The 13,975-nt window shown below is 38.9% G+C and overlaps 1 protein-coding gene across 4 annotated transcripts in view; it reads right to left on the bottom strand.

Moving 5' to 3' along the window:
* The window catches only part of KHDRBS2 (KH RNA binding domain containing, signal transduction associated 2), a 564,684-nt gene that overhangs the window by 309,372 nt on the left and 241,337 nt on the right, over positions 1-13,975 (bottom strand). For all 4 annotated transcript variants that reach the window (XR_011471860.1, XR_011471859.1, XR_011471861.1 and 1 more), the window contains exon 4: positions 13,810-13,956. Coding sequence is in view for 1 of the 4 variants with exons in the window: in XM_070418330.1 (XP_070274431.1) it covers positions 13,810-13,956 (147 nt within the window). In the remaining 3 variants the exon portion in view is untranslated. The remainder of the gene's footprint in view (positions 1-13,809; positions 13,957-13,975) is intronic.

Here is a 13,975-nt window from a genome sequence, read left to right as displayed (position 1 = left end):
GACACACAGAGAGAGGTGCATCATTTTAATGTTGAAGACACTTCTCAGGCAGCCAGGATGCAGTTCTTTGTGAGGCCCCAGATTACTGTTTTTCCTGCTCTTGACATTTCCATGAGAATCTGCCTCCAGTCTCAGTCTCTCTCTCTCTCTCCCTCCCCTCTCTCTTAATTTATTAAATTATGTAATGCCCCTTTCCTCCGCACATGCTTTTGTGATTTAATCTTATTAAACCCCTTTTCATTGCAACCCAAAGGGTCTAACCAAAACAGAATAACCTTGTCCAGAGCTTGTGGAATATTGGCTATTTCTGTAACTTTGTTACCCAGATAAGAGGACCCTGAAGTTCAGAATGGTGATTTCAAATAGCACTTGGTTTTTATTCTTAAGATTAACCAATGATATATTCGTTATTGTGTCAGTCCCCTTTTTGCCTTCTGGAGTTAACTTTCTAAATATATTTTAATGTGCTACATTGTTAACCACTACTATTAACTGTGAGAATGACCACATTATAATGTAAGGAGGTATCAGCTTGTTAGAGATAACAGAGTATTCCTTAGAGAGTCTGGCAAAGTATAATTTCAACATATGTTACTTTAATGTTTCTACTCCTACCATAAAAGTTCCATTACAAATTCTTCACCTATGTGTAAAACAATTGCAAAGTGATTTGACCAAGGTTATAACGCATTTGTGCCATGAAAATAAGAAAGTTAAAGCAAGGAAGAAGTCCCCAGGTAGAGCAGATGCATGGGGATCTTACTGAATTAATGAATATCTAAGAAGGAGCAGGAAAACTATACTTGCTTTACCACTAAAAATAATATTGGCTAATGCTTACTGAATGATAATAAGTCCAGAGGTGTCTATGTGAGAACAAATAGGCACATAGGATGCTCTAAGTATGGCGGAGCCTAATGCAGTTTACACCAACATTGCCACCTATAAGCAACTTGAATAATCCTCCCCAGTAGCATTTGAGAGATCTTATAGCAGTTGGGCCTTCATATTTTGAAAGTTTCCCTGATGAGGAGGCATCTGACCCATCCCTCCGTCCCTCCCTGGCCCTGGTCTGAGCACTGTGGATTAAACACTCGCTAACTCTATGCACTCTGGAATACCAAATGAAAATATGCAAAGGTGGTATTTTTTGTTTTATTCAAATCTAGTTTGTGTCACTTATCAATGGTATTGTAATTAAATATAGATGTCTAGCTGGATCAAATCTTAGACATTCAATTCTTCTTTTATCATCTAATGTGGAAAGCAATATGCTATTGTGAAAAAAAACCAAACAAAAACAAAAAAACTATGGGCTTTAAAGTCAGGTAGGCTTTGCTATGCTGGGCAACTTATGCTACTTACGCGGCTACACAATCTTCCTCAGCCTCAGCCTCTTCGTGGATATAATAAGCATCACACATCCTTCCCAGTCTTGTTGTGAGGATAACAAAAGGTAATGTCTATAAGCCACCCACTGGAATGCCAAGCAGGTGTTAGATGCCCAACAAATGTCACCGTTCTTTCCCTAAAGAACAATCTACAGGTAAAAGGTATACAAAGAGAGTAGAAGTAAGCTGTTAGCATTTTAATTTTTCTATTAAAAGCATAGTAAAAGGAACATTACCCACAGAATTGGCTATTAATGGCAAATGGGAATTGTTATTGTCATATATATATCACTTATGTGAATGGTCTGAATCCCCAAATAGGTTTATCATAGCATTTCTACCATCATGGAGGGGCTTTCATTAGTATTTGTGCATATTAACTTGACAACATCTGTATAAAACACATGGGAACAACTGTGTATCAGGTACTCATAGAGGTAGATGTTCATGGCATACTATGCTTTTTCTCTTGTGGACTATTTCATTTTTAATATGTAATTTCTGATTTATTATAAAACAAAATAGTCCTCTTAGAAGCTTCACGTCATATAGAGTTCAAATTTAAAACCTTTGGTGCCTATAAAGCTACTTTGGATGTTTTCTTTCATGTTCTAAATATAAAGAGACCTCATCAGACTAACTGTAGAAGACTTTGGTAATTATGGGAAGATAGTGAGCTAAATTAAGTTCCTTTCCCTTGTTTACCAACTCTAATACACCAGCAGATTTTAAGCAAAATAGAGGCTGGGATCATCAGAAACTTAATTAGGCCTTGAGTTCACTGAGGCTCAGGTAAGAAAACTGACTGGGTACAGGCCTTTATTGCCTATGGGCTGAGTGAGTATCTGAAAACCAGCATCGTAAAACCCCAGAGTGGCAATGGTAGAGTGGTATTTGGGAAAGAGTTTGACTTGCAAGGATCTATACTTTATCCAAGTGGAAAGTTACCGTAGACCCACTTGAGTATGCCTATTTTCTCAGACCAGCAAGAGGCTAAGAAGGACCAGAAATGAGTGAGTCCTTAAGTCTGGAAAGATAAAAGGAGACTGAAAAACAGGAAGACATTTTTCAGGTTCTCAACAAGTTTTTGGTGCTCTGCTTAGCTCTACATTCTTGATCTATGTGGGGAAGACTGCTTTACTTTCTAACTTTAGAGGACTGGTGTCACTAAAGGCACATAAAAATACAGAACTAGCCTGGCCAGCGTGGCTCAGTGGTTGAGTGTCAACCTATGAACCAGGAGGAGGTCACAGTTTGATTCCTGGTCAGGGCTCATGCCCAAATTGTGGTCTCAATCCCAAGTGTGGGGCATGCAGGAGGCAGCCAATCAATTATTCTCTCTCATTATTGATGTTTCTATCTCTCTCTCCCTCTCCTTCCTCTCTGAAATCAATAAAAATATTTTTAAAAAAAGAACTAAATTGAGATAAAAACAAAATAGGGGTGGGAGGAGGGGGGAGAAGAAAGAAAAAAGACAGCAAGAGCATCTGCCCAGGGAAATAAAACTGCTGGAGAAAAGATAAATAAAACTGAATAGAAAAACATAAGAGATAACTAAGATACAGTTTCAGTACTTTCTGAAGAAACTCACAAACAAAAAAAGTAAGCACAATATCTACATAATTTGATCTAAGTAATTTAAGAGAATGGAATAGAACATCATCACCCCAAACACTGAATTTGTGGTTGTGACTTAGACAACCTTGCAGAAGGTATCTATTTCTAGAAAACATAAGCAAAATGATAAGAAGATGAAAATATTAGAAAAAATACAACTGGAAAAAAGATCTAAGAGACTTGCTATAAGTAATAGGAATTACAAAAACAGAAAAAGGGAAAATATGGAGAAAAAAAATATACAAATCATAAGGAGAGAATTCCCTCGAAATAAAGATCTAACACCACCGATTGAAAGAGCTCACTGATTTTCAGGCTGGGCTCATGAGAAGAGAGCCACACCTGAGCAGATCCTGGTAAAATTCCTGAACTCGAAGGACAGGTAAAATAATCTCACAGTCTCTCAGAGAGGAAGAACAAGTTTGGTAGACAGGACACGGCTCAGGTGTAACACTGGGAGCAGGAAGGTGGTAGAACAGCATTAAGAGACTACAGAGAGAAAGGACTGCATTGTGAGAACCCTAAGCTCCCTCAGCCTTCCGGAAGAAAGGAATCGAGTTATTTGAGGATTGGCCATGATTCTGCTAGTCCATCCTCCATATATCTCATCAGAAGAAGATACTGGAAATAAGACTCAAATTAACCAGATTATTACATGACCAGTGTTACAGCCCACCTTCCTTTAATTCCATATCACCTCCTACCCCATCTGCCAAGACTATTCACAAAGCTTCGGAAGCATCAGAAGCCAGAGGGTAGAGAGTGGAAGGAGATAAACAAGGAGTCCATGCCTCCTTCTCTCCTGCCACTCCCCCCTGCTGTAAATTTGGAGAGGAGTAGAGCTTTGAATTGAATGGAATTTGAAATCAAAATCATAAACTGGAACTAAGTGGGCTTAAAACCTGAACTGCATAAATTAAGACTCTTCTTACAGGAGAACAAGCGGAAAACTCTGTGATTTGCTCAAGCTGTTGGTAATAAGAATGAAAGGATGAGAGTGGTTACAGAAAAATATAAACTAATTCCTATGTGTACTGTATTTAGTACAGACCACCCAGTGAGCCTTTTCCACTTGTATTTTAAGGAAGTGGTGTATATGCATCCTTATATATACTATGTAGAGAGGCTGGGTGGAACAGACAGATAAAAACAAAACAAAACAAACAAAAAAACCCCACAAAGATTAGAGATCAGAAAGAAGATACAGTTCTTGGAGGAAGAGATATATCCGAGTTCCCCGGACTTCTAGTTTGAATACTGTCTGGAAGAATCAATACACTGTCCATGGTAGCTTGCTGAAAGAAACTTCAGAGACATGAAATGAGATCAGTGAATCAGGCAGGGCAATTCAAAATAAGCTTACACTGTATCTTAATCAAAATTAGCTGATTAAAAGTAAGAACTAATTGCTAGAACTGAAGTTGAAGACACATTTCAGGAATATTTAATTTTTCAAAAATAATGTTTTAAAATATGCTATTCTAAGATTTTCCTGTTGCATTAAAAACATTCAATATAAAATAGACTCTTTGTGGGACATCAACTGCCCCCAAGAAACTAATCAAAACTCTCTTTCTCCACAACTCTCTTTCTTTATCACTCTCTGAATCATTGAATTACTGTAGAATAGGGGTGGGCAACCCCTGGCACGCGAAACCCTCTCTTATAATCTTCCATTTACATTTTTTTTCCTTAATATCGACTTTTTTATTTTTTCAGATAAATTCAGTGTAGGTGCATCTTAGATAAATAAATAATTTTACATAACAAGTTATCTTAAAGACCATAGACATGGATTGACGAGAGAGGGGAAGAGCAATTTCTATGCCTCTGCCTTAACTCTCCCTGCCTTCCTAGATCCAACCAGTATTTTGGTTTCATCCACATACGCTTGTAATCTTTGTTCAAAAAAGTGATGAATTTTGTTAAGTCTCATAATAGGAGTAGCCTGATGGATGAAAGTAGTAGCTTGTGAATATCTCTGAAGGTCACGAAATATAAACCTGATGTAAAATCTCTGTCATCAGTGATGCAGCAACAAAAGTCCCACTGATAACATCAAACGAAGTCATAAAGTTTTCTGTCAGACTATCAGTGTACATGTATACATTAAAAAATAAATGTATTTTTCATCATCATATACTGTGTTTTTGTCGCTCAAATGAATTTTATTATTTCTTCAAGGTTCTTCACATACATACACCTTAAGAGATATCAAGTAAGGGTAACACGTTCTTAAAAAATTAGGGTTGGCATGCAGAAGAATTTTGAGTCAGAGATTTTGCTGGTTTTGGCACGCACTCACAAAAAGGTTGCCCACCCCAGCTGTAGACCCTTGTCTGGTTGGTGGTGGTCTTTGTCAGTAATTGATTTTTCCTGACTAGAAAATAACATTTTTGGTTTGATCAGTGTTGCTTGGTCTGTCATCACTATTGACCATATTATCCAGTTTGGTCTCCCATCCCAATTCTCTCCCAAATATCTCTGAATATATTTATCTGGCTCTTAAATTCTCCAAGGACAGTGGCTGATGTAACACAAATGTCTGGAACCATGACTGACATATAATTTGATGCTTAGAAATATTTGTTGGGTGGACTCAACCAAGATGGCGGCATAGGTAAACACCGGAGACTGCAGCCGCAAACAACCACTTCAAAAATACAACTAAAAGATGGAACAGACATCACCCAGAACCACAGGAATGCTGGCTGAGGAGAGACTCTTCAACTAGAAGGAAAGACAGCAGCGTCCCAAGGCTCAGAGGAGGCACAGTGTGGAAAATTTAAAGGTGCGGAGGTGCGCGAGAAAAGCGGGCTGGTGGCTGATGGCGTGGTTGTTGTTTTCAGTCTGGAGTGAGTCTCAGACTTTGGGCTCCAGATCCGGGCAAGTCTCTAGGGACTCAGACTCAGACAGGAGAAGCGGGATTGTCCGGCATCAGATGGAACCTAAGGGCAGCTTTCTCTCCGAAGTTTGCAGCGGCTGCCGGGGTTCTGAGAAGCAGAGCCTCAGGGAACAGGACTGAGAGCAGTCATAACTGCTCCCTCCGCCCACCCTGCTGATCCCTTGCGACTTACCCCGCCCAAGCCCTGCGCAGAGCCAGTAGCCGGATCACCTCAGGCAAAGGCTAGATTAGCACCTCCCCAGAGGACAGAAGTTTTCCTGGGCAGACACAGGTGATTCTCACAGCCAGTCGGCCTGGTGGTCAAATCCCTCTAGTATTAACTACAACAATCAAGGCTTAACTAGAACAAGACTGCACACAAAGACCACAAGGGGGTGCACCAAGAAAGCATAAAAAATGCGGAGACAAAAAAAAACATGACAGAAATGGAGGATATGGAGCTAAAAACCGCAATTTTGAGGGCTTGCAATAAACTTGTGGAGAGCCTCACGAAAACTAATGAGACCCTCCATGCTATGATAAAGAAACTAGAAATTAAGCATACACGGACTGAAATAAAGAATATTATACCCAATAGCAGACCAGAGGAGCACAAGAATCAAGTCAAAGATTTGAAATGCGAAGAAGCAAAAAACACCCAACCAGAAAAGCAAAATGAAAAAAGAATCCGAAAATATGAAGACAGTGTAAGGAGCCTCTGGGACACCTTCAAGCGCACTAATATCAGAATTATAGGAGTGCCAGAAGATGAGAGACAGCAAGATATTGAAAACCTATTTGAAGAAATAATGGCAGAAAACTTCCCCCACCTGGAGAAAGAAATGGACTTACAGGTCCAAGAAGCACAGAGAACCCCAAACAAAAGGAATCCAAAGAGGACCACACCAACACACATCATAATTAAAATGCCAAGAGCAAAAGACAAAGAGAGAATCTTAAAAGCAGCAAGAGAAAGAGACTCAATTACCTACAAGGGAATACCCATACGACTGTCAGCTGATTTCTCAACAGAAACTTTGCAGGCCAGAAGGGAATGGCAAGAAATATTCAAAGTACTGAATACCAAGAACCTACAACCAAGATTACTTTATCCAGCAAAGCTATCATTCAGAATTGAAGGTCAGATAAAGAGCTTCACAGATAAGGAAAAGCTAAAGGACTTCATCACCACCAAACCAGTATTATACGAAATGCTGAAAGGTATCCTTTAAGAAGAGGAAGAAGAAAAAGGTAAAGATACAAATTGTGAACAACAAACATACATCTATCAACAAGTGAATCTAAGAATCAAGTGAATAAATAATCTGATGTACAGAATGAACTGGTGATTATAATGAATCAGAGACATAGAAAGGGAATGGACTGACCACTCTTGGGCGGGAAAGGGGAATGGGAGATGCGGGAAGAGACTGGACAAAAATCGTGCACCTATGGATGAGGACAGTGGGTGGGGAGTGAGAGCAGAGGGTGGGGTGGGAACTGGGAGGAGGGGAGTTATGGGGAAAAAAAAAGAGGAACAAATGTAATCTGAACAATAAAGATTTAATAAAAAAAAAAGAAATATTTGTTGAATTGAATGTAAATAAAGTTTTCACCTTGCATTAATTACTACCATTTATTTTCTTTATTTATTTACTCAACAATTACTTTACTGAACAATTCTGATTATTCACCTACTTTTTTTGTCTTGATTTCTTTTTGTACCAAATTCTTCAATAACTATGAGTCTTTTTTAGTTGATTCCATCTAGGCAAATATTAACAGGTCAGTGTTGACATGATTATTATCTAAAACTGCAGGATTAGTAATTAGTAAATGGTTTGAATATTATATAAAACTTCTATATAATCCTCTAAGATTTCCTTACACTAAAAGCTGATAAAGTTAAGAGGTGAGATTCTCGCCTTGGAGATTAAACCTGCATTCTTAGGAAGTGCAGATATTTAACAACATAGATAACTTTTTAGGAATGCTGCTAAGCCTTTATGCTAACAACATTTGGAATTACAAAAGCAGGTTGTTGCTTTTTTAATTATAATGGTCAATTAATGGTGAAGAAGTACCTCATCAAGATGAAACCCAAGTGCTGATAGGCGAACAATGCTGGCATGTAAAACGCACTAAGAACTCATGAAAAGAGTGGCCTCAGAGAATTCACAACACTGGCATCAAATGAGACCAGTGATAATTAGTGAGAATTTATTTTTAAGATACAAAGCGGATGCCTGGTCCTAGATTCGTAAAGAGAATATTTGATTATCTGTACTGGTGAGGAGTCAGAAGATACTTGTATTAGGGTTTGTTTTATCTGTCTTTGCATTTCTTTTATCTGTCTTCCAGGTTATGTCAATCAATTAGCAATGCTAAAGTGGCCTTGGGTTTTAATAATAATAATAATAATAAATTATATTATCATGTAATTAATTATATGATAATTATTAGTTCTGTTCTAAGAACTAACAAAATTTTATTTTTTTTTCTAATTCAGAGGCTTTTATTACTACTAGAAGCCCAGTGCACGAAATTTGTGAACTCGGGGCAAGGGGAGTCCCTCAGCCTGGCCTGCCCTCTCTTGCAGCCCAGGAGCCCTTGGGGGATGTCCAACTGCAGGCTTAGCGGGCCTAAGCCAATAGTTGGACATCCTTAGCGCTGCCACGGATGCTCCCGCCTCCACAACTGCACTCACTTGCCTGTGAGCTTGGCTTTTGGCTGAGCGGCGCTCCCCCTGTGTGAGTGCACTGACCACCAGGGGGCAGCTCCTACATTGAGCATCTGCCCCCTGGTGGTCAGTGCACATCATAGGGACCAGTCATTCTGCTGTTTGGTTGATTTGCATATTTGCCTTTTATTATATAGAACTAGAGGCCCAGTGCACAAAATTTGTGCACTGGGGAGTGGGGGTCCCTCAGCCCAGCCTGCCCCCTCTCACAGACTGGGAGCCCTCAGTGGATGTCCTACTGACAGCTCAGGCCTACTCAGCCTAAGCCACAGTCTGGCAGCAGAGGCTCAGAGCAGGCACCCTGTGTGTGTGTGTGTGTGTCCGCTGGTAGCTGCCCCCAGCCGCACCACAGAGGCTTAGAGCAGGCGCCCTGTGTGTGTGTGTGTGTGTGTGACGACTGGTGGCTGCCCCCAGCTGCACCACAGAGGCTCAGAGCAGGCGCCCTGTGTGTGTGTGTGTGTGTGTGTGTGCGTGATGACTGGTGGCTGCCCCCAGCCCCACCGTGGAAGCTTGGAGCAGGTGCCCCTCTGTTTTGATCTCTCAGGCTCCTGGCCACGCCTGTGTGTTGTTCTCTCCCTTGAGCAGCGGCCAGGGCAAGCAGGAAGCTTGGCTTCCTCCATCGCTGGGGGCATCCCAAGCCTCCAGCTCCATGGCCACTTGGCTTCTCTGCTGCAGCTGCAGTGAGGCTTGGCTTCTCCACTACAGCCTCAGCGGAGAAGCCAAGCCTCTTTAGTCTTCAGTCTTCAGTCTTCAGTCTTCACTCCGGCCGGAGCCTTCCTGCCTACGTATGCATATTAACCGCCATGTTTGTTGGGTTAATTTGCATACTCATCTGATTGGCTGGTGGGTTTAGCGGAGTGACGCCAATTTGCATGTTTCTCTTTTATTAGTGTAGATTACAAGGTATCAGGCTTAAAAATGCTCAATATTAGATGATTATACATTTATACAAATGTAATCAGAAAATAATCATAGTGTGTAGAAATGTAGTAGACATTTTCAGAGCAAGCAATAATTACATAAATATATGTGGTTTGTGCTTAGTGCTATTACCTACCACACTATTAAAATATGCTTAATTATGGGAAAGAAAAGGAAATTAATTGGTTTTGATAATAACAATCTGAGAAGACTCTTGACAACTGTTTTACAATAACCACAACAATAAAGGAACAATATGCAGGTCACAGATCCTGTTTTCCTCTCTGCACTGAACTTTATTTTGTTATTATTACTGATCATTCTCTTGCCTGTAAGATGTTGTTACTATACATGCTGAACTCCTGCCAGCAGCCAGCCAAAATGCATCTGCCCTTCCGTCTCTTTCGGGTCTCGCCATTTACCAATGTTGCTTTTGTTGGCTGGTAGGTTTTCATTTTTTTTAAAAAAATATATTTCATTGATTTTTTTACAGAGAGGAAGGGGGAGAAATAGAGAGTTAGAAACATCAATGAGAGAGAAACATCGATCAGCTGCCTCCTGCACATCTCCCACTGGGGATGTGCCCGCAACCCAGGTACACGCCCTTGACCGGAATCGAACCTGGGACCTTTCAGTCCGCAGGCCGACGGTCTATCCACTGAGCCAAACTGGTTTCGGCAATAGATTTTCATTTAATAAACTGTTTCCCCTACATATTCACCAGCATAAAAGATTCTGACCAAATAGTCATTTCTTATCAAATTATAGTATAAATTTCAGAGATACATTCTTACATTTATAATCTTTTAAACGTTGCAAAACTTTTTTCAGTGCATGAGAGTCTAGGTTTTTTCCCCACCTCCTAGACTCAAAATATCCTGCTTCTCTTTTCTAATTTCCTTATATCTGCTTACTTTTTTGTATGATTTCTACTAGCAATAAGTGTCATTTTCCCATTTTGGAGCTAGGATTACAGTCTTTGAAGAATAAATGGCAAGAATATCCTCTTTTTGCTTTTATCATAAAGAGGAAAAGGGTTTTACTTTTCCTCCATAGTCACATTCTTGGTAGGTTTTCTATATAGGTTTCCAATATCTCAAACTCAAAATGATACAATATACTCTAATAGCCCCATTTCAAGAATTATGGCTGTCACCAAGAAATACGTCCAATCTAATTCAGGAAGAAAATAACAACCAGGTCTGATGCTTTTATTTTCTGTTGAATTTACTCAAAGTCTTATTATATGTAAAAGTGATGAGACTAACAAAAAGATACATATACACCACAAACACAGATATAAACTTTACACACACACACACACACAGATATACTATATACGTATATACATATATATACATATATATGTATATACATATATACACACATATATATATAATTTGAATATATTCATATACATAATATATTTACATATTCATGCCATACTAGGTGTTATTATAGAAGGCACAAAAAATATGTCACATGGTATGTTTCCTTTCTGGCATTTAGAAGAAACTAAACACAGGGAGTTGTGAATGTCCCTTTGAACATACTAGTATAAGCCTTTTATTTAAATAATACAAACCTCCAAGGATGATATTTAGAGGCTTAACCCGGGCATGACAAATACTTGTCAAGTTCTGTTAACTCATGATAATGAGGACCTTCAGTGATTGTAAAATTTGCTAATTCAACGTGGAGAGATATCAGAATGGTTATTTATTTTAAAAAGCTCTTCATTCAATCATTTATTCACTCTTAAAAATATTTATTAAGTGCTTCTTATGTCCCTGGCATGGTTCAAAATGGGGGAATAAAGTGGTGAAGCTAGATAACTTGCCCTCATGACATGTATATTAAACCAACAATTAACAAACGAGTTAAATATATATACATACACATACTAAAGATAATCTGAAGGTGATAAGAGCTCTGAGGAAATACATAGTGAAGAGGGCTAGGGCATAATGAGACAATGAATGGCAATGTGAAATCAGACAGCAGTGATATTGCGAACCAGAATAGAATTGTACACACATAATAGAATTGTGTGGTCAGGGAAGGATTTCCGGTAGAGCTAGCAGCAGAGCCAAGACCTGAATGACAAGGAGATAGCCATGCCAGTACACTGGAGAAGAATCTTCACCGGCTCTTATGAGGAGGGAGCCTGGAAGATGGCATGAAAGGAAGGCTGCAAGTCTGGAGCCCAGGAAGTGAGCAGTTAGATAGGCAGAGGTAAAATCCCAGAGATAGACAGGAACAAGTCAACCTGGTCAATGTAAGGTCTTCAGCCTTCATCTGGGTCTGTATCTATAGAGAGCACCTTGATTGTGGGGTATATTCCCCAAACCTGGCCCAGAGAGCTATTTCCTTCCTCCATGGCACCCCGGCCGCCGTTGCTTTAGTCAGACAATCAAACAAACACTGATTTGCCAGATATGATGCTGAATGATGGGAATCCAAGAGAGGCACTGCTATCCCTGCCTATATATATTTCAGTGGAGAAGATATAATGAAGTGATCACAAGCATCACGAGGCCTACGAAGGAAAATGTATTAGTGATATTTATAATAAAATAGGGTTAATGTAGCCTACAGCCTAGGTCCAAGATATATGTAGCAATAAAATAGTATTCCATCTTATATATTTCACCCCAAAAAGTCATTCTTAGACTATCTACTGTAAAAATAAAATAGATTAAAAAAACATCCATTTACATAGTACTTTATAATTGTCTATGTCTTTCATATGCAGTACCCCATGTAATAGTCACAATAGCTGTCACAGAGGTCAGTCAATTATAATTATCTTCTTTTTAAAGATGAATAAGCTGAAGCTCTTGGAACTTAAATGCCTTGTCCACAGTCATGAAATGAATTAGTAATGTAGGCAGTCCTAGCATTTTTCTACACATTCAATATCACAAGAAGTTTGGTCTGAGGTAAACATAGTAAAAATGTTTACCCAATAGTACTAGGCATTTTGTTCAGAGGAAAAAGGAAGAGAGAACATCCATAGCATCCTCATTCTTAAGAAATATAGGGTCTACTTAGGGAGGTGTTCAGATGAGCACCAGATATTAACTTGTGCACAAATTCAGTGTGCATGTAATGTCAGGGAATAATCATGAGTGGTATGGCATTACTCAGAACCTTGTCCTGAGAGATGTTTTTAAACTGGGCATATAAATTAATTAATTATGTTGTTAGATTTTGAGACTTTTACCTTCTGAAATAATTATTTTTTCTTTTCCCATTTTTAAAATCACTGTCAATCAATGAATTTTATGCATCATTTCCTCTGAGTTTATAGATCAGTTTAGAAACCTACCGTGTTCTTTGTTACACAGATTAATTTTAAATTCTCTCTCCCTCTTCCTCTTCCTCTCCCTCTCCCTTTCCCTCTCCCTCTCCCTCTCCCTCTCCCTCTCCCTCTCTCTCCCCCAAAGCCTTCTGCCTAGGTATTCCAGAAAACCTTCCTCAGCATTCTCTTCTGTTTGTCTTATTCCCAGCTCTAAGCCTGATGCCAAGATTTCTGTTTGAATGACCTCTTCCTAGAATGCTAAACTGTCAACCTTTAGAAAAGCTTCATCATTTAATCTTCCTCAATTTTTTTTGAAAATCAATGCAGAATTCTATTCAATATGCAATCATGAATTTACTGCCTTACTAACCAAATATTCTCTACTGCTCTCACTTAGTGCAATGCATTTATTTTTCCAAATTTTGCTTCATGTCAACAAATGTCTGTTTCTATTAACACTGATTATTTTACATTACATTTATAATGAGCCAGCACTTGGCATACCATCACATAAAAATGCATTTGATGTTTTCAAATAACATCATTGTCTTGTTACAAGTATGGAATATGTAATCTTTTTGTTCCCACTACAAATGCAAATGCTTTAATAATTAAAAATTTCCAATAATGCATGTCAATTACCAATTTATTAAGACACAAAAGAAAAGTATACAACTTCAGTTACGTTTTTGTGTTTATGTGTTCACTGTCTTACTCTATGGTTATGTACTGATGCATAGCTGGTAATGTACTGAAGACAAATACTGAAGTCGAACCATCATGAGGTAGCAACATGCCAGGTCCCGTGCCAAGTGTTTTGGATATTCGATAGTTCATATCAACTCTATGAATAATTAGTTTGCAATATGCATTTCCTTCTAAAAAGTCAGTGAAGCTCAAAGGCACATTTTTAAAAATAGAAACTTCTTTGTAAAAAATAAAAAACACTTACGGGAACCAGGAATTTTTTAATCTCTTCCAATGCATGACTCATACGTGAATAAGCTTCCCCAGGTGGAGCAAACACTTCAATTAACACGTGAAGTTCATCACTCAAGTGGGCATATTTGGCTTCCCCGCTCTTCCTTAGCTCTTCTTCCTGTGAAAGAAGTTATTTT

The sequence above is a fragment of the Myotis yumanensis genome, unplaced genomic scaffold, assembly GCF_028538775.1.
Source record: "Myotis yumanensis isolate MYYU_CA2020_CCGP unplaced genomic scaffold, mMyoYum1.0.hap1 SCAF_6, whole genome shotgun sequence".
NCBI lineage: Eukaryota > Metazoa > Chordata > Mammalia > Chiroptera > Vespertilionidae > Myotis > Myotis yumanensis.
Note: the sequence above shows the minus strand (reverse complement) of the source record. Positions and strands in the feature narration are given on the sequence as shown.